Raw genomic sequence first — 21,167 nt, 5'->3', positions numbered from 1 at the left:
CCATTCATCCATCCATCCATCCATCCATCCATCCATCCATCCATCCATCCATCCATCCATCTTCTTTGCCGCTTTTCCTCACAAGGGGTGCTGGAGCCTATCCCAGCTAGCTTCAGGCAGTACACCCTGAACTGGTTGCCAGTCAATCGAAGGGTACACAGAGACAAACAACCATCCACACTCACAAGTAGGGATGTAACAGATGTAAACTGCCATAATATCATCGTCGTCATGATCACGACAACAAGCCAGGTTGATTTCCATTTGTGCGGTTATATCACCCTCTGGTGGCTCGTTTTTTTAGTGCAGTTTTTTCATTATGTATGTTTTGGCCCTTCGATGTTTAAAATACACTAATTGTCAGATGAAGGGGGTTGTAAAATACTTTGAAGCGAGTCAATACGTGGAGAAATTCAATGTGGGCTTGCATTAGTGAGTAAGTCCCTCAATATTAACTCATTCACTCCCAGCCATTTTCACAGAAGCAGTCCCGTTCGCTCCCGCCTGTTTTACTGGATTTTGACAGATTTTGCAAGGCCCACAGAATATTGTGTTCTATTGCTGTAAAAGCATGGAGCCTATCAAAAGAAAGATTAAAGTCTCTTCTTTCATCAGGAAAAAAAAAGTATGTTTCTATCTGTTTCCGTTTTGCAGCAATTAGCATTAGAAGAGAGCTAAGTTTCATCAGTTTTCACAAATCTATCTTTTTTTCTACGTGGCCCTGGTTGATCTCATTTGCTCTGCTGCCACCTGCTGGCCGTTTGTGTAATAACTACCATTTCTGCAACCGTTCTTCGCAGTTGGGAGGCTGCATGAAAGCCTTCTGTATGGTCTAGCATAAAAAAACAAAAAAAACGTATAAATACTTCTTTGGGACACTTACAACCTTAAAAAACGTATTTACACGTTATTGGGAGCAAATGAGTTAAGTGTTATTCGAGATTGAAGGTAGTTTATATGTATTGCTATTATGTACAAAAGCACAATAATGTGCTTTTTTTTTTTTTAGTATGAGCTCTTTTTTTTTTTTTTTTTTTTTTTTTTACAATATTGTAACCGTTTTTAACTCTTTGACCGCCATAAACGTTTAAAAACGTTCAGTATAATCCTAGGATTGGCCGCCATAGACGTTAATTGACGTCTACTATGTTTTTTTATGGAAACGGGTGGAGGAAAGCCTTGGGCAGCTGTGCTCCAAGTATCAAGCCGATCGGGTTACTATATGAGTATTCCTGGCCACTAGATGGCTGTGATGAGTCTTTTGGACAAGATCGGGTAGGAGACAACAGTAGAAGAAGAGAGGCTGAGCTAGAGTGTTGAGGGGGAGAGAATGGCTAACTTGGCTAAGGGAGTCAAAAAGGCTACAGATGGCAATCAGCTCACGCTTGATCCTTATTTTCAAAGCTCAAAAGCATCGACCAGTGCTCAAGAGCACAGTGATGACGGGGTTAAGTCATAGTTGAAGCGGTGACGCGGCCGTTTCGACCACGTCCTAAGGCCCCACCGGCTAGCGATGCTAATAACGTCCTAAAGCCCCACCAGCTAGCGATGCTAACACCGGAGAAAAGTGGTGCACAACCGAGCACGTCTGCACAGATGACGTTTCATCGGACGATGACGACTACTATGGGTCCGATGCAAGACAGTCTTGGACAGTCTTCCAAAGAACGTGAAGGTAAGCGCTAACATGCTAGTAAGATTACTTTCCTTTTCGGTCGATCTGCTAGCAGCGTGTGTAAATGTGCTGATATACACTAAAACATCTATTACCTATACAAACGTGAATGTATATTTTATAGATCGTGCTCACAGCAACGTCCGACCGCTGGTTCTACGACAAAGAAAGGTAAAAAAACAAACAAATGTTTTCAATACACCGCAACAATAAAAGGAAAGTCTTTCGATAGTATTGTAATTGTATGTTTCTTTCAGCTCCTCCTCATAGGGCCCAAAGTGACCCTTCTCACAGTGAGCAGAACAAAGGTAAAAAGAAAAAAAAAGATTCTCCACAGCACTAATAAAATATTTGATGGTAAACGTCTTCTATAATTTACAGAATGTGCATCAATCAATACATCCAAGAAAAAAAGGTAAACATGCACACACACACACACACACACACACACACACATTGCATCACAGTGCTCTAAAATAATATATGATATTGAAATGTATATTTGCAGATCCCAAAGATTGGCTGGGTTGAAGTTGATGAATTCGGCTGGCAGCCAACCATCTTCCCCTTTGCTGCAAAACCAGGACCAAGGGATGCTGCAGCAGAGCTGAATTCCCACCTGCCAGCTGACATCCTGGAGCTCTTCATCACGGATGAACTTCTCCAGCACATCGTTCATCATACCAACCTCTACGCAAATCAGTCCATGCAGAAGCAGACTGACAAAAACTGTTGCGCACGTGTAAATAGTTTGCAAAGAGTTTTCCAAATTGTTTGTTCGGATTGCTACTGTTGCATGTAAATAAACTGTTATTTTGCAATCAAAAAACACTTTTTTTAATTGTTGGGGTAGTGTTTTATAGAAGTTTAGGTGTTTGTAGAATCACTCATGCAAAAAAAAAAGTGCCAAATTCACTAGAGTGCATGAAATAACATCGTTTCACAAAAAGCTTGATTTCTCCGTATTTTGGAAGAAAATAGAGGATTTGGGTGAAACGAAGCTGTTTTCTATTGTTGATTACTGAAGATCTGAATAAGGTAGAAACAAACCTTTTTTTTTTAGATGAAAGATGAGACTTCAATCTTTCATTTGGTAGTATCCGCGTTTCCATAGTCCTAACACAACATTTTCTGTGGAGCTTGAAAGATCGGTAAAATTCTGTAAATCAGCTGGCAGTATGGGGTTACCTTTTCCGAAAATGGCTGGCAGTCAAAGAGTTAAATATCTCCAACCTCCCCGCAATATTGTGATAATTATCGTATTGTAAGCTTCATATCGTGATAATATCGTATCATGGTATTTGGATATTGTTACATCCCTACTCACAAGCGCACCTAGGGACAATTCGGAGAGCCCAATTAACCTGCCATGCATGTCTTTGGAATGTGGGAGGAGACTATATAAAACTCCATCCATGGACTCGATCTTGCGTCCTCAGCACTGAGAGGCGGACGTGCTAACCAGCCATCCACCGTGCCTTATTATATTATTGTTAAATAAATGAACATTCAGTACCACAAACAACAGAACAAATGTACCAAAAATTGGTACTGCTCAGTACCGGTACCCCGATACCCCGATACTAACGATTGGAACCGAACCGGTTCAAATGCGAAAGGTACCCGTCCCTAATTGAACGCAGCGCATTCTGTTTTTCCAACATCCATGGTCCAATAAATGTAGCATTGCAATGACGAATGACATTATAGTGTGGTATGGCAACACTCAGAGGCACCTCTTCCCGTCATTGATGAATACCCACATTTTCAGCAAATACGTTATGATGCAAAGACTGGGAAAAATACATAGACTCAACACCGACTGAACCAGGTTTTCAATCCGGTCCAACTCAATCCGTGTATTTTTTTGAGTCTTCGTGTCATAAAGCCCGCGCCGAAAATGTGGCCACTGATTGAAAATGTCGGAAACCATTAACGACAGGAAGAGACAAGAAACGCAAATGTCGACCTCTGGCAAAAAAATATGTCAAGAACATTACTTCATGACAGTTATTGTGGTATAACTGTGTCATAGGATCAAAAGAATACAGTACTGCATACTGCTCAATTTCACAACATAATCATTACTAATATGCTGCAATCATAATGGTTAATTTGGATTATATATTTTTGATTAACATATGGCTGTACCTTTTCAATTGTGACTTGCAATAGTTATGTCTATTATGATTATATGATGTGTTTTGTTTTGTTCGAAAATTATTCAATAAAGAAAATTGGAGGGGTTGGGGGGGTGAATGTTGATTCATGTTCTTACCCATTACTAAGTGTTTAGATGATTCACGTAAAAAATGCTGTCATGACTCGAGTCATGAAGGAGTGATGTTTGGGTCTTGTCTCGAGTCATGAAGGAGTTGCAACTAGTTTTAGGCTATGTGATGTCATATTATGTGGTGGTAAGAATCTTTAATGCTATGTAATGTTGTGTGATGTCAAGGTTAATACTGTATGATGTTGTGTGGTGACAGGAATCTTTGGTGCTGTGTGATGTTTATGATGTCAAGAATCTTTGGTCACGTTGCTTGGTCAACAACCAATCAGAGAATTCCTTGTCAGTACTGGTACTCGCATGTCTAGCCACAACCAATTAGATTGATTGACTGTCTATATAAGTGTCTGAGAAATGTGTGTGGTTGCCGGATTATTGCTTACTCTCCTCTGTGCTTCTCCGTAAGGGGGCTTGGCATCTCGTGATTCTCGATGCATTCTCGTTTTTCGTTTAGTCAAGTTATGTGAATAGTTAAAACTTTATTTGTGTCTGTGCTTTGGGATCCAACCCCTTCAGCACATAAGTATTTTAAGGATGTTATCTAGCTCAGGATTTACGAGAATGTTCTCAAATTTTAATTTTTTAGTTGATGATAAACAATCTTCAAAAATATTGGTGGTAGATACAGTATTAGTAGGCTCATTTAAGATGTCAGATAATAATAAAACAGCTTTCAAAAGCAGGACAAAGTGGCCTAGATCACAAAACTCCACTTTCCTCAAAATTGAATTCAATGACAGGTGAGGCCCTGACTCCACAGGTGACTTTTGAAAGCTCTGTATCGACGTAAACATGCAGTACAACACATTTGCACGTTCACTGCATGAAGCATCACTGAATCAAGCGGTTATGAATCAAGAGTCCAAATGCACACTAGAAGTTGAAGCGCTGTGGTCTGATGATGGTTTAAGCTTAAGGTACAGTAAATTAGATGTCAGATTGGGAGTGGAGAAATTTTAAATTGATAGAAAAACACCCGTAGTTCAGGGTGAGCCTTTTCAAAGATTCTTTAATCCACAGTTAATCCCCAGCAACAATGAAACTAATGGCTTGTGGGTCATGGCAGACCATGATAAAAATAAAAGCCTCAATTTACTCTCTCAATATAATAAACTGTTCCAAATGATTTTGTTCTAGCTATTGCATTAAATTAAAGCTGTACCCTAATCAGTTTCAACACCAGAGGCTAGATTTTCATCTCGCTCCTAAACTGTGACCTGCCTCCATTAACTGCCTCATTAGACAACAAGCTGAGTCCTTTATTTGTCAAATAGTGCCTTTCAGCGATCATGTCTCTAGGAAGTAAGACTTAATTTCACGTGTCTTTGGGTTTGGAGAGAACATAGCATTGCATATTCTGACGACTGTATCTGACTCTAAACAAATGGCATTTGTGTAAACTTGAAGTGGTGCTATGGGTACAGCATAAATTCCAAACGTACATATTGGCTGTGTCTAATCTAATGGACCATGCATAAACTGTGAAAGGTGTCTTCCACTAGTGTGCAAATCAGTTATGATAAATTTTGGTCATCAGCTCAGTATGTTTGAAGATAAGGCCCACACTGAGTTAATTTAAAGTTCTTTTAACAGCATTTTTTTTTTTTTTTTAACGTGGGATTAAATTTAACTTACTTATTTGGAAAGCCTGTACTGGGGGAATTCCAAATGCAACATAGCAGACAGGTCCACGTCAAAATCTAGAAAAAAAATAAAAAATAAGAATATGCATTTATTTGGGGAGACTGGAGTCAAGTTATATTTTACAATTTTAAAAATCTGCAGAATTTCACAAATTTTAAAGATTAGATAACTCATCTTTTTTACAGTACATCTTTTTAATTTTAACTCAATTTTATGAATTATTATGAAATTACTGTAATAACGACTAAAAGACGCAGCCATATTTCTATTAGTTTAACATTTTTGCCCCACTTTTATTTTAACAAGAGTATGAAAACTTGGGAAAAAAAACATTTTATTGTACATTTTATTGTACATTTAAAACAGGTATAAAATTTGTGATTAAGTCATTCACTCCCAACCATTTTCACTTAAGTGTTTTCCTGGATTTTGACTGATTTTTCAAGGCCCGCGAAATATTATGTTCTATTGCTATAAAAATATGGAACATGCCAAAAGAGAGATTAAAGTCTCTTCTTTTATCAGGGAAAAAAGTATATTCCTATCTGTTTCCGCTGTGCAGCAATTAGCAATAGAACATAGCTAAGTTTCATCGTTTTTCACAATTCTGCTTAGAACTGTGGGGAAATCAGCTTTTTTTTAACATGGCCTGGTTGATCTCTTATACTCTGCTGCCACTCAAGCATTGTATGCAGTAGAGAGACTGCATCAAAGCCTTCTCTATGCTCTGGCATAAAAAAAAAAAAAACAACAAAAAACATATAAGTACGTCTTTGGGACACTTAAAACATTTAAAATATGACGTTTTTGGGAGCTAATGAGTTAATCATGAGTTAACTATGGAAGTCATGCGATTAATTACAATTAAAAATTTTAATCGCCTGACACCCATAATATGACCGTATATATATATATATATATATATATATATATACATATATATATATATATATATATATATATATACACACATATATCCATCCATCCATCCATTTTCTTGACCGCTTATTCCTCACAAGGGTCGCGGGGGGTGCTGGCGCCTATCTCAGCTGGCTCTGGGCAGTAGGCAGGGAACACCCTGGACTGGTTGCCAGCCAATCGCAGGGCACACAGAGACAAACAACCATCCACGCTCACAAGCACACCTAGGGACAATTCGGAGCGTCCAATTAACCTGCCATGCATGTCTTTGGAATGTGGGAGGAGACCGGAGTACCCGGAGAAGACCCACGCAGGCACAGGGAGAACATGCAAACCGGAGTCCTCAGAACTGGGAAGCGGACGTGCTAACCAGTCATCCACCGTGCCACCATATATATATATATATATATATATATATATATATATATATATATATATATATATATATATATATATATATATATATATATATATATATATATATGCAATAAATTATCGATACACTGACGGTAGATATCGATGTAATGTGTCCATTTGTGCAGTGTTATGTTATTAATGTTTATGCACTTTAATTTGTCTCACTTTACAATGTTTACAGTTAAAAGACCAAGAGGCAGTGAGGCACTATGCAAAACCTTGTACATTGTACAAAGTTTTGGCATTGAATAAATGCATAATTAGACATTTTCCTTTTTTTGGGCATTTGTTGGCTTTTTCAGTCACATTTTTGATAATATATCACAAATCGTAGATATCGTGTATCGTGATATTATCGATATCGTGAGCCAAATATCGTCACAGTATCAAATCGTGGTTTGCCCGTATGGTCCCACCCCTTACATATATATATATGTATATATATATATATATATATATATATATATATATATATATATATATATATATATATATATATATATATATATATATATTTCAATAAATGTTCCATTTTAGTTCTCTGGTCCGAGCTTTACGTTGATTTTTTTTTTCAATCCAATAACATCAATGACTTCATCATTAAAATTAATACAATAACCCAATTAAAAAGGACAGATACCATAGCTGTTTGATACAAGTCTAAACTTTTTTTTTTTTTTTTTTTACCATTTTCTCCAGCTTGTGACAGTGGCCACTGGGGTCCCCACTGCAGTAACAGATGTCAGTGCCAGAACAAAGCTCTGTGTAACCCGATCACCGGAGCCTGTATCTGCACTCCTGGATACAGAGGATGGCGCTGTGAGGAAGTGTGCGAGATGGGCACCTACGGTAACGGATGTCAACAGAAATGCCAGTGCCGAAATGGGGCTGCTTGTCACCACATGACTGGAGAATGCAAGTGCTCACCAGGATACACTGGAGCTGTGTAAGTCCGAGTGTGAAATTTCTTTTTTCTGCTGAATCCAAGTAATGAAGAAATATTTCATGTTACCGTATTTTCCGCACTATAAGGCGCACATAAGAGCCTTCAATTTTTTTCAAAAGCTATGCGCCTTATAATCCAGTGCACCTTATATATGGATCGATATTGAGCCGCAAGACGCCAAGATGCTAGCAGCTGTTAACAGCTGTTTATTCATTTTGGGAGTGAATGGAGTTGTCAGAAAGCTGGTTTGTAATCTAATAACTCATTTGCTCCCAAAAACATATAAATACGGTCTATTTTAAATGTTTTAAGTGTCCCAAAGATGTATTTACACGTTTTTTTTATGCTAGAGCATACAGAAGGCTTTGATGCAGCCTCAACTGCAAAGAACGAGTGAAACAATGGTAGTAATTACAAAAACGGCCAGAAGGTTGCAGCAGAGTATAAGGGATCAACCAGGACGATGTTGAAAACAAGCAGTTTCCCCACAATTTTAAACAGATTTGTGAATAATGATGAAACTTAGCTATATTCTAATGCTAATTGCCGCAAAACAGAAATGTACTTTTCCTGATAAAAGAAGAAACTAATCATTCTTTTGGTAGGTTCCATGTGTTTTTTGTTTGTTTGTTTGTTTGTTTTTTTTAATAGCAAAAGAACACAGTATTCGCGGGGAGGGGCTTGCAAAATCAGTCAAAATCCAGTAAAACAGCTGGGAGTTTAAGGGGACTGCTTCTGTAAAAATGTCTGGGAGTGAATGAGTTATATATATATAAGTTTGACTGACCTATCTGACTGTTTTGTTGACATTCCCTTTAGCGCAGCACCATCTAATGGATGCATAACGTAACCCCAGCCTCTACTGTAGCACCTTATATATGGAAAAAGTTTTAAAATATGTCATTCATTGAAGGTGCGCCTTATAATGCGGTGCACCTTATATATGGAAAAAGTTGTAAAATATGTAATTCATTGAAGGTGCGCCTTATAATCCGGTGTACCTTATAGTGCGGAAAATACGGTACATGCATGTCCCCTGTGATCCTTTCAGCCATTGTATAATATATGGGCTTTATAGTTAGTAGTCCCAATGTTATTTTGGATATTGTGTTTCCACAAGTAACCACAAACAATAGTATGTTACCAACATAAGTCTGCTACATGTGTGCGCGTTGTCACTTTGCCAAACCTTGCGTGACCCTGCAAGCAGATGCACCAACATCTTCACTTTTACAGATGAACTTAAACTTCACAAGTCAGCTCTTGGTGTTTCCCAATGTTTATTTCACTAATGTAGAAAATGTTTTGCCACCACAGGCTTGTTTGAGATTTGGCAACTGTGCAGCAGTTCACAGATTTCCATGACTTCATGCAGCCTGATGTAGCGTTACCATTGATAATGTCATTAGAGCGAGACAGCTGCGGTTTTCAAAGCCAGGATCTGCAGCTGCATTTTACTAAGTGAAAGCCCCACAGCATAATTGAAAAAATGTACTGTCCATTATCTATCACCCCCTTATCTGTATATGTAATATTTTAAGAAAGTCTTCAGGCTTTTGGCTATTGTCAAGCCTTTGAAACGAACTGTTATCACCACTGAGAGGCTATAAAATTTCAGTTAAGTTAGTGTGACAAGATGACTCTGAAAACAGCATCGTCACACAATGCCTTGTTAGTTTAATAATGCCAAACAGAACAAATGGATTTGAGAAGGTTGTCTATTGAAAGGGATGCTTGACTCATTTAGCCATTTTCAGCAGAAAGAAGATCATATTTTGTAGATAATTAATTTGATTAATACCTTGAAAAACACATTTGTACCCTTGCTATCAACTGAAAATGACATCACATGTGCTCAGGGCTCAGTTTGCTAACATCCATGAACGAACCCAGAAAACAGGTGAGCCGTGATTGGTCATTACCTGAGCTCTGAGCACCTGTGATGTCATTTTTTATGACAACAAGTGGCAAAACAGGGCTCTACACTAACTTTTCCACTTGTAGCACTGGTGCGAGTAAGATTTTTAGTTGGTCGCTAGGGCTGGGGAAAAAAGTCGACTTGGTCGACGTTAAAAATAGCAAATCTCTTGCTAGCGTTATTTTGCCGTGAACACTCGGAATGACAAATTCATAGCCTGCCGTGAATACCACGATTGCTTATAGACATTTACATGCGTATTTGAATAACACAAATGTGCACGACTAGTTCACTGTGGCGTCGTGATGGCAGTTTTGTCAAGTCCAACGCATTTCACTGGAGTTAGCTTAGCGCATAGTACCGCAAAATCATGGCAACGCGAAAGGCAAACTTTTTCCACTCACCGTGACTCTCGATGGTGAATTGGCGGTCACAAACACGACTCGCAAAGTCAGGTCATCTTGGTCGCGAAAGAAGAGCTTTTTCCCCTCGGCGTGAAAAAAAATAAATAAATCCCCTCATGACACAAATAACACCCGGTGATCAGTTGCGGGTCACGGCAAAAAACAAACAAACACCCACCACGAATGTCACTTCAGTTGAAACTTGATGATACAACAAAAACTTTTCAAAACAAAAACATCTCACAAGACAAAACGTCACTCAAACATCACCCCTTCATGCCACCATCATGACAGTGGAGGAGCAGCATGACCTTAGGCATACGCAACTCGATATATTTGCTAAATATTTCATTGTTGCAGGTTTGCCTGCAACAGCAGTGGCTATCAAAACAAGTCAATAATTTCGTATAACTTAACTCATGTGAACATTATTTTGTTTAGCTCAGGAAAAGTCAGCACTTTTTTTTCTACACCGGTCCTCGGCCGATGTTCCCCTGCCCTTTTCATCTGTATCGTTTGATTTGATTTCTCCTCATCATTCTCATTTTGTTTTAGAAAATAATCAGCAATAGACCGCTTCATTTTTTTTTATTTGCTAATGCCGCTTTTCTATTAGTTCCAAGCGGCTTAAAAATCCATCCACAAGTTCCTTTCAAATTGTAAATGTTGTTCACAATTATTGTAAAACATTGTTATATTTATTGTATATACTGTATTTTTATGACTTTGGCGTAAAACAAGGAAATGGGCGTGTGCCACGGCGTTGCTTGCTGCATTGCTGTAGACCAGTCGGATGACAGGTGACGACACGGCCCTTCTAGTTTCCTGACGGCCAGCGCTGCAGAACCACTGCCGAAAGGGTTCTAAACAGCAGTTACAACGGAACCGCTCGGCCCCGAAAAAGTCCCATGGAGACGCTAACATCCTGGGACAAAAAAAATGCTGCTTCGGTGTGCAACCGGTCCGGTGGAAAAGCGGCATATTATATGTTTGTATGTAAATTGTATTCTGCGCGGTGCGCATGTACATGTATGCTGTGCCCGATCAGGAAGTCGCCAGCCAATCACATTGCAGCGGGTAATGTTTCACTCAAATACTATTCGGTTGAGTCAGAGCGCGGCGGCGCGCTGTCGTTGCTACGGGAGAGCCAGCGGAGGACACGGCAACTTTCGAACATACGTTTTAAACATAATGCAGAGAGATGATTAAAACCCCTTGGCATTATCTTATTTTGAAATGACTTGGTCAGAACCATCAAAAAGCCCAAAACGGGTCACAATAACGCCTAAGGGTTTTAATGCGCTCGCGCCGTGCAAGCGGTATTTTTTTTTTCATCAGCTCGCACTTTGCGAGTTGCCCGCATTTGCGAGTGAAATGCTCGCAGTGTCGAGCCCTGTAAAATGTGTTTTTAAAGGTATTAATTGTACATGAAAAATGATGAAGTTATCAAATTAATTATAGATCAAATGTTAACTTTTTATTGCTGAAAAAGGCCAAATGAGTCAGGTATCGCTTAAATGATGGCAAGGTAAAGCATGTGGTAAGCGTGTCTGTCTCATATCCAAAGAATTTAGGTTTGACTTTGAACCTCCCTTTTTTGTTGCATATTCTGGTTACATCCCTTCACACAACCTAATAACTATATACTGTAGATTTTCATGATGATTGTACCTTTTAATCTTTCGAAGAGAAACTGTGTTAACACTACATTTTTGCAAATACAAATTGTTTGTCCTCAGTTGTGAGGATGTGTGTCCTCCGGGTAAACATGGCCAGCAGTGTGAAGAGAGGTGTCCCTGCCAGAACGGCGGCATATGTCACCATGTGACCGGAAGGTGCTCTTGTCCGGCAGGATGGATGGTATGCACAACATTTTATTTATTTTTTATTTTTAATAACTTATATTTTGCTCTCTTGTTTTTGCACTGACAAGGGAAACGTCGGCAATTTCGTTGTACCTGTATATAATGACAATAAAGGCATCCTTTTTTTTTTATTTTTTTTTTTATTTTATTTTTTATTTTTATTTTTTGTTTTTTTCTTAAGAGCTCAGAATTGTTCATTCGGTAGTCTTACCGATTCAACGTCTTGTCATCATTGCTCTTTTTTTTTTTTTTTTTTTTTTTTTTTTTTGTGTGTGTGTATGTGTGCGTGCGTTTGCGTGCGTTTGCGTGCGTGCGTTTGCGTGCGTGCGTGCGTTTGCGTGTGTGCGTTTGCGTGCGTTTGCGTGCGTGCGTGTGCGTGCGTGCAAATACGTATAAATTTATACTCATTCATTCACCTAAAACCTTATAAATATCCCATTACCCTTCGCCTTAACCAGGTACTTCAGAATCTTGCCAGAGTCGTGAGATTTAAATGGTCAGGAGACCAGAGAAAAGGTCAGAAAAAAAAAAGAAATAAAGAGAAAAGAAAGGTAAATCAAAGTGACATCCAGCACCGACCAAACACTTCCTGCCTTCCCCATGATTACAAAATCAAAGTCTTACGCCAACCCCGGAAGCCTCTAAATTCCAGCAAATTTAGCGAGATCTCAAGAGCCCAGAGGAAAAACTAAAGAGAGGAAGGAGGGAAGGATCGATAAGGCAGAGTGAGATCAATAGAAGCCAGTACATCCAATCCATCAAAGTGAAGTCCAGCACCAACAAGACCCCTCCTGCGTGGTTACAAAACCGGAGTCTTATGCCAACCCCAGAAACCTCATACTTCTAATAAATTAAGATCTCAAGTGACCAGAGGAAAAACTAAAGAGAGGAAGGAGGGAAGGATAGATAAAGCAAAGTGAGAACCACAGACACCAGTAAAGGCATCCTAATGCTAACATTCCTAGCATATTCTATTTCCACAAAAAAAGTTTACTCTTATACTTATACATCTGCACTCAGTTTAAAAAAAAGACAAAAATGGACATGTTTCTCACAGGACAGCGACAATATGCACTTGTAGGTGTTGTTGTAATGACATAAAAGTTAAAACAGAACTGCACTTGATTTGACAAAACTATAGTGACGACAACCGGTCGTCATGGGTTGGTGGGAGCTTTTCCCCATTCCAGAAAAAAAAAAAAAAAACATTAGAAGGTCTGCTATTGAATTTTGAATGAGACCCCATGACTCTAACCTTGCCAGCAAGATGAATTCTCGCTGTATTTTTGAGTTCACAAACTCCGGAGAATACATCTTGTACGCTGATGTGTACAGGCGTTGTTTTGGGCGGGACGAAACCAATAAGTGCCAATGGCGGGGTGGGGGGTGGGCGACAAACTAGTGATGGGCATTACAGTTCTTTTAGGTGAACTGAATCACTAGAATCAGTTTATTTAAAAGAACCGTTCAAAAGATTCGTTCACCGAATGCTTTCCCCCCTCTCCCTCCTTCTAAGATGAGACGGAAGATGACATTTTTATCCATTGCCTTGATTGGTCAAAACGAACGTACAAAGATGCCAATCAGTTCAAAGTGTTTTACAGCATGCCTATCCTTTCTTGAACGGCTCTGCCGAGTGAAGTTCCAGATTGATAATGTGAAGAACTCTATTGAGTCAATCACAATTATCAATCTGGCTTGTGAGGTTACCATGACTCACTATATTTGTTTGAAGGATTCAGTTAGCTTTATTGTCATAATAGCAACACATTCACTGATGATATGGAATGGGACATGATATATATACAGGTGCTCGTCAAAAAATTAGATTATCCTCAAAAAGTATTGTACTGTGGCCCTCGTTTTCCTCTTGTGATACAGCACTATCAAGAGGAAAATGGGGGCCACCTACACCCAAAAACAAAGAGCTGGCAGCAAGCATCATGAAAGCCTCAACTCTCAGGACCCCCCAGACAATGCCACAGTGCATCGAGGCAGTGATTAAGTCAAAGGGAATCCAACCAACAATTGAAGATTGACATATTGTTTTGAAAATATCATCCATCCATCTTTTTTTTTTTTTTCAATGCAAAAGACTGGGAAGTATGCATGTTGATTTCTTCACATCATTCTATTTTTTTGACATCCTGTTTTCATGGGTTTTATGAGCTGGAAGCCCAAATAATGTAAAGATAAACAATTTAATACTTGAAATCACTTAAATTGTGGACCCTGAATCGATAATCTATGAAAATTACAGAAATTATTCCTTTTTTAGGATATTTTAATTTTTTTACGTGCACCTGTACTTCATTACCAGATTTAGTCAAATAAGTCAAATAAAATAGTGCAGAAAAAAACAAAACAGACTATAGTTCAGAGAGGGTTGGGCGATATGGCCAAAAAATAAAATCTTGATTTTATTTAATTTTTCTTCTTCTTCTTCTTTCGATCATTCGGGACGATTACGATTTGAATCGATTTGAATCTAATAAACCCAACAAACGTATTTAAACATTTCATTTTTTTCAAAAATAATTCCTGTGCACAATGTTCAGACATCAATAATGTATAATTGATTCTAAATCACATTAACATAAACTTAACAATCCGAGTTTGTGCTTAAATGCCACAATTAAGTAGTTGGTAGCTATTGTAAATGTGTTGTACACATCTAGCATTCTTCCACTTGTGCAAAACTCACAAAAACATTTGGCTGTAACGCAACAGAAGAATAACAGCTTTTAATAGTTCAGAAGACAAAACTCGACTTCACGATTTAGCACATTTTCAACAATTCGATTTTTAATATGTAGTGGCACAATGGCTAGCTGGTTAGCAAGTTCGCCTCCCAGTGCTGAGGACATGAGATTAAGTCCGGGCTTCGGCCTTCCTGGGTACTCCGGTCTCCTGTGATTGGCTGACAACCAGTTCAGGGTGTACCCCACCTACGGCCCAAAGCCAGCTGGGATAGGCTCCAGCACCCCCGCAACCCGTGAGGAATGTGTGGTTAAGAAAATGGATGGATGGAAAATGACAATGTATCGAATTAATTAGATTTATAGCCCAACCCTAAGTGCAGATATAGAATCTAATAGGAGCTATTGTTGAGGAGGATGGAAGAGGAGACAGTGTCGTGCACCAGTCTGTAGTCTGTTCTTCATGAAGTTCAGCGCCCAGTTCCCCATTCTACTCCTATGATGTTCGTCTTCTACACCAGGGTCTATGGGATGATGGTTGCAGAGGAGAAATCCAGGAAGAGTAGATGCAAGTACAGTAAGAGTTTATGCTGTGCCAACCAATTATTAGAAGGTGTCTTAAGTGTATTGGTTCTTCCTGTCGGTTGAGGGTCCCCAGTCGCATCATTGAAGTTTTTCATTTTAGCCATAATCAGCTTATTGAAACCTTTAATGACGATCAGCGTAAGAGCTACTAGCTGAGAGCCATTCAGACCACTTTCTGTGGCGCTCTAGGGATGATAGAGACTTTGCTGTTAAAAATGTCCGTGAGCAGCTGGTGGGCACAGTTCATCAGTACCCACCCCGGGGGTCTTTCGCAGGGTTTTCCTTACATCTGCTGGGGCCACACTGAGTGGCGTGTAATCAGGTGGTGGAGTGTGTCTGACACTGAGGCTGTTATTGATGTGGTCTTCAAACAGGGCATAGAACCAGTTCAGGGCATAGGCCATGGCAGAGAGTTTGTTTATGTTTGTTTGTTTGTTTGTTTGTTTGTTTGTTTGTTTGTTTGTTTGTTTGTTTGTTTGTTTGTTTGTTTGTTTGTTTGTTTGTTTGTTTTGGCCATTGGGCATCCCTAGTGTTATAGTTAATAAATCGCCTTTCCACATACTTGGGGGGACTCATTGGATGTGAAGTGCACTCACAAATAAACTGTTTTAAGATACCTCTCCTCCGCTGTTCCCAGCTGCTTGTGCTCAATTTGCACTTGAGTCAACTGTGCCTAAGAACATTTACTGTAGGGATGCCAACCTTCTATGAATTAACACGGCAACTTATAGAAACTCTCTGGTTAGAAACTGGTTATATAAACAAGCTAGTTTATTTGAGCAGAAACACCCCAAACTGTGGCAGGGTTTTTATTTTCCGGACCTGGATTTCCCACCTCTGTCTCTAACTTCCCTGACTTTGTTGATTATTTTGCTTCTTGAGTTTCCTCTCTCCTCACATATTCCAAGAACAGGCATGTTTGGTTGTTGAAGACTGTCCATTGTTATGTGAGAGTGAATCGTTGTTTATCTACATGTGACCTGCAATTGGCTTGTTTGTGACCAAGTGCAGTGTTAATTTTGACAAGAAATTCCAATTTAGTTTTAGTTACTGTATAGTCTTTTGACTAAAATTAATTAAAGTTTTAGTCGTAATTTAGTCATCTAATTGTATTTTCGTTTTAATTTTAGTTGAAAAATAGAGCAATTTTAGTCAACAAAATAAGGAGCCATACTAGTCGACTAAATTCAGTCGATGTTTTCCTTCAGCATACATTTCCTTTATACAGAAAATTGTAACGCACCGATTTGTAACTAAAGTTTAACACGCAAGACACATTTAACACAACCACTGGCGTACACACGCAGACCCCTAGTGGTTGCTTGCCCTTGCCCCTCTGCCCTCTCTCAAAAAAGTGCCCTTTGGAAAGTTCAGGTCAATGTAGACGCAATCTTTTAGAAAAGTTGCATGATTGAACATGTGGTGGAAAAGATAAGTGTCCGCTGTGCGCACACAGTTAGCTGTAGGTTTGCTAACTGTCCCGTATTAGCCGGGATGCCCCATATTTTTGGGCTAAATTGTTATGTCCCGTACGGGACCTCAAAAGGCCCGTAAAATAATTCTCAATTCTTACACGAAATGCAGCAAACGACATCTTTGCCATTTTTGGACCACAGCTGCTCCCGTAGGTTGACAAGTGACAAGGAAGTTGCTCGTAGCCAATAAAATGAGTCGCTGGGTGTTATGTGATGTGGAGATCTTGCAAGGTAAGAGAGGCAACTAGAGAGAGAGAGAGAGAGAGAGAGAGAGAGAGAGAGAGAGAGCTAAGTCAGCTAAAACGGCAATGTCACGAAGCACGGCACCTGTCAGCCAATCACAGGCATCAGGCATCGTCACGTGCATTTGTTGTAGCGGCTTATACTGCGTAAGTGGCTAGAAAATAATAATAATAATAATAATAATAATAATAACAATACTAATAATAATAATAATAATAATAATAATAATAATAATAATAATAATAATAATGTGTAGTGTTGTCCGGTCGGTGAGGAAAAAAGAATGGATAAACCTGTAAGAAAGAAAAGAAAGCTAAGTCTCCATGGAAAAAGTAAATTTGGTGAGTCACGCTCCTCTTTTGCATTTCTTTTTTTTTTTTTAGGTAAAGAGGCAAATCGTGGTTTCTTTGAGGTTTTGTATGAGGTTACATAATGATGGCCTGCAGTAAGGATTAAAGGGAATGTACAAACTTTGTGCATTTCGAATCTAATCAGAATATCCACTGATTTCACACATCATGCTCACACCACCATGACACCGTGCCGTTCACCTGTCCCTTATTTTGGTATGAGAAAGTTGGCAACCCTACCTCTCTCTGTCACATGAACGCAGACTGTAAGCCACGGTCGCAGTGGAACACACACACACCAGAGGTGGGAATAAGTCATTGTTTTGTAAGTTTGTTTTGTAAAGTTTGTTTTAAATAGATTTAAAAGCCAAATTCTTACACTTCAAACTCAGCCTAACAAGCCTTGAAACTGTCCTTTCTGTTTTGAAGAAATTAGAATCTGGGGTCTAGTAAAAATGATCTAATACAGTGTTACTCAATTATTTTCTGTCATGCCCCCCCTAGAAAGAAGAAAACATCTCACCCCCCACGCGACTATAAATAGTATCATTTGTCTATAAAATTGTTATCAGCATACCTCTGCATAACACTGTATCCGTATTAACGTATTAGAGGATAAAAAAGAAAGAAATATGGACCAATTTACAACAAAGAATAGCTTTATTAACTGTAACAGAAAAGATTTAAAGTGCATCTGAAATTCACAACTAAAATTAAATCCTTAATTAAACTATAAACATTTTATGGCTGACCATGTCAAACCATATGATACGGAAAAATAAAATTACATAAAATCACTAAATAATAATGCATTCAAACTGATCACCAACATTAACTCACGAGCACAATATAGAAAAAAAAACAACTTTAACCTGCAAAACAAAAATGTAAAATAATTTGTGCTGATTTTTTTTTTTTTCTGTGTGCAAAGCGCACATGCTCAGTGCAAACAAAACCCCTACACCACCGAGCGAATGCTCCCTGCGCACACTCTGCCAATAATGAGAGCGCCATGCCCCCTAATGTAGTGGAGGTGCAATTGCACTTTATTCTAGGACAGTAAAAAATAAATAAAAAAGCATGTTCCCCGAGGTCAAACGAGCCCCCCCCTGATGGAGCCTCGCGGGCGCGGAGAGGCCCGCTCCACTATTTGAGAAGCACTGATCAAATACAACCCAAACAATTAATTGAGCTCTGTTCCTATTGCTTTGTAAATTTGTGACCTTGAAGATCAGGTGCTGAAGTGTTGTGCAGTTGTAAATATAAAATACTGAATAACATATGGAGATATTTAAAGAACACAACCACAAAATGGGTATCACAATTCGAAGTGGACAGTAAAAGAAAGTGAAAGTGAATTCTTTAGTTGGAAGAAAGCAAGAACTCAAGAAAATGAAGGGGGGAATTTCCTTAATGAGTTCGGGCCAGTGCGTCGTTGAGGTTGGTATGTCTATTTCTGTAGTGTGGAGACAGGCATTCTGTTTTCCCCCGCTTTCAATTTTCTTCCCAACATTGTCAAGCCACATCCTGTCTACAGGTCTACATTTAACACATGCGCATGACATTGACATTCATTTCGTCATCTAACTTTCAGAAATGTTAGTAATTTATTTCGATAGTTGTACTTTCCAAAGTGTTAACATAATCTTTATTTACTGTATAAATGTATTGTTGTGTTTTATAGGGTACGGTATGTGGACAACCATGTCCAGAGGGGAAATTTGGGCCAAACTGTTCCCAAGAATGCCAATGTCACAACAATGCCTTATGCAGTTCATCCACTGGACAGTGTCTCTGCAGCCCTGGATATACGGGAGAACGGTAACAGACACCTTTCACTCCAGTAGCAAAGGGGAAATGGGGGGACTTGAAGTGAAATGCTTTGTCCTATGATTTGTAATTGTGTTATGTTATTCTGTTTAATCCACCTTCTCACACTAACTAAAATATTAGACATTAAATTAACTGTTCATGTTTAATTCATAACTTTGAGCTTGGGTCTAAAAATGGAGCAAAGTCGAACTAAAATAATGCCCTCTTATCCATCCACATTGTCTGGACAATCACAGAAAGAAAACAAAACCAGCAAACCTTGTTAGTGTTTTCTTGGACAAATCTTAGCTGAGAACCCACCACGACTTTAAGTCCATATAATTAGCAATATCAGAGGGCATGCACCATATACTTAAGCAAGCCAGTGATGAGACGGGAATAGCCCGTCCATGTGCCCATTAAGAGTAAATAAGGGTTTGAGTGAAGCCAAACGTCATGGTATAACGCTGCTTGGAAATCACCAGCACATGCCGCGCCCTAACTTTCTGGAAAGCATTAACAGCCTAGTGAGGGGCCCCTCAGGAATACAGAACAAATAGGAAAGGGGACTTAATTGGACTAGTTGTTTGCAGTGTTTTGCCGGCAACGTGTTTCATTTAAGGAAGCTGCCAATAGGCTTTGGTGTAGTATGCGTGTGAACTATATATGGCTCACATATATGGCTATTCCATTCCCTCAAATAAGAACTTATATTTTATTACATTCCCTGGAAAGCAGTGCTTCTCAAATAGTGGGGCGGGCCGAGGCTCCATCAAAGGGGGGCACGTTTGACCTCGGGGAACATGCTTTTTATTTTTATTTTTTTAATTTATTTATTTTTTTACTGTCCGAGAATAAAGTGCAATTGCACCTCCACTACATTAGGGGGCAGTGGCGCCCCAATTATTGGCAGAGTGTACGCAGGAGGCATTCGCTCGTTGGTGTAGGGGTTTTGTTTGCACTGAGCATGCGCGCTTTGCACACAGCAAAAAAAATTTTTAAAAAATCACAAATTATTTTATATATTTTTGTTTTGTAGGTTAAAGGGTTTTTTTAAAATATTGTGCTCTAATGATGGTGATCAGTTTGAATGCACTATTATTTATTGATTTCATGTAATTTTATTTTTCCGTATCATATGGTTTGACATGGTCAGTCAAAAAAGGTTTATAGTTTAATTAAGGATTTAATTTTATTTTTGAACTTCAGATGCACTTTAAATCTTTTCTGAATAAAGCTATTCTTTGTTGTAAGTTGGTCCATATTTCTTTCTTTATTTATTCTCTTCTACGTTAATAAGGATACAGTGTTATGCAGAGATGTGCTTATAACAATTTTATAGACAAATGATACTATTTATAGTCGCACGAGAGATGTTTTCTTCTTACTGGGGGGGCATGACAGAAAATAATTGAGAAGCATTGCTGTAAAGTCAATTCATTCATCATTCACTCAAATTCATCATTTGTTTCTAAATTAGCTTTACATTTTTGAAGATAGCTTCTGAAACCATAACTTTGTTGTTTGCTGTAAATAGCGGTCAACTTTTATCCACCGATTGTGAACCAGTCAGAGAAAGTGAAGGGCACGATCATCCTCTGTTTGGCCGTAGCCAAGGTATTCGCGTGTTTGTATGTTCATGTGTGCGTTTGGAAATACGTGTGCTGCAGTCAAATAGGGCTAAGGGCACAAAGCTCCATCAAGGAACGAGGAGGCCGATAGGAGCAAGGTGAGAGAAGCTACCCACTGCACAAAAACACGTTCAAACAACGTCTTTTTAAGGTAATTCTTGTACGTCCAATCTCGGTCCGCTGAAGGTGCCGACTTTGAGGCCAGACGACGTCTTTTCTCAAGGTCTTCTGGACGTCCCGTATTTACGTTTTCAGGACATCCAAATGAGGGCTAATGCAAGTCCAAATTAGA

The 21,167-nt window shown here is 38.9% G+C and overlaps 1 protein-coding gene and 1 long non-coding RNA gene across 3 annotated transcripts in view; both read left to right on the top strand.

Annotated features, from left to right (window-relative positions):
* megf10 (multiple EGF-like-domains 10) overlaps positions 1–21,167 on the top strand; it is a 94,904-nt gene that overhangs the window by 49,530 nt on the left and 24,207 nt on the right. For both annotated transcript variants that reach the window (XM_077496433.1, XM_077496432.1), the window contains exons 6-8: positions 7,647–7,893; positions 11,955–12,075; positions 19,117–19,253. In XM_077496433.1, the coding sequence (XP_077352559.1) occupies positions 7,647–7,893; positions 11,955–12,075; positions 19,117–19,253 (505 nt within the window). The remainder of the gene's footprint in view (positions 1–7,646; positions 7,894–11,954; positions 12,076–19,116; positions 19,254–21,167) is intronic.
* On the top strand, positions 1,069–3,809 carry LOC144001863 (uncharacterized). The gene is made up of 5 exons (XR_013278614.1): positions 1,069–1,675; positions 1,800–1,846; positions 1,933–1,983; positions 2,057–2,090; positions 2,184–3,809. It is a non-coding gene; the product is annotated as an uncharacterized LOC144001863 (long non-coding RNA).

This window comes from Festucalex cinctus, chromosome 15, assembly GCF_051991245.1.
Source record: "Festucalex cinctus isolate MCC-2025b chromosome 15, RoL_Fcin_1.0, whole genome shotgun sequence".
Lineage (NCBI taxonomy): Eukaryota > Metazoa > Chordata > Actinopteri > Syngnathiformes > Syngnathidae > Festucalex > Festucalex cinctus.
This window is presented reverse-complemented; position numbering and strand designations above follow the sequence as displayed.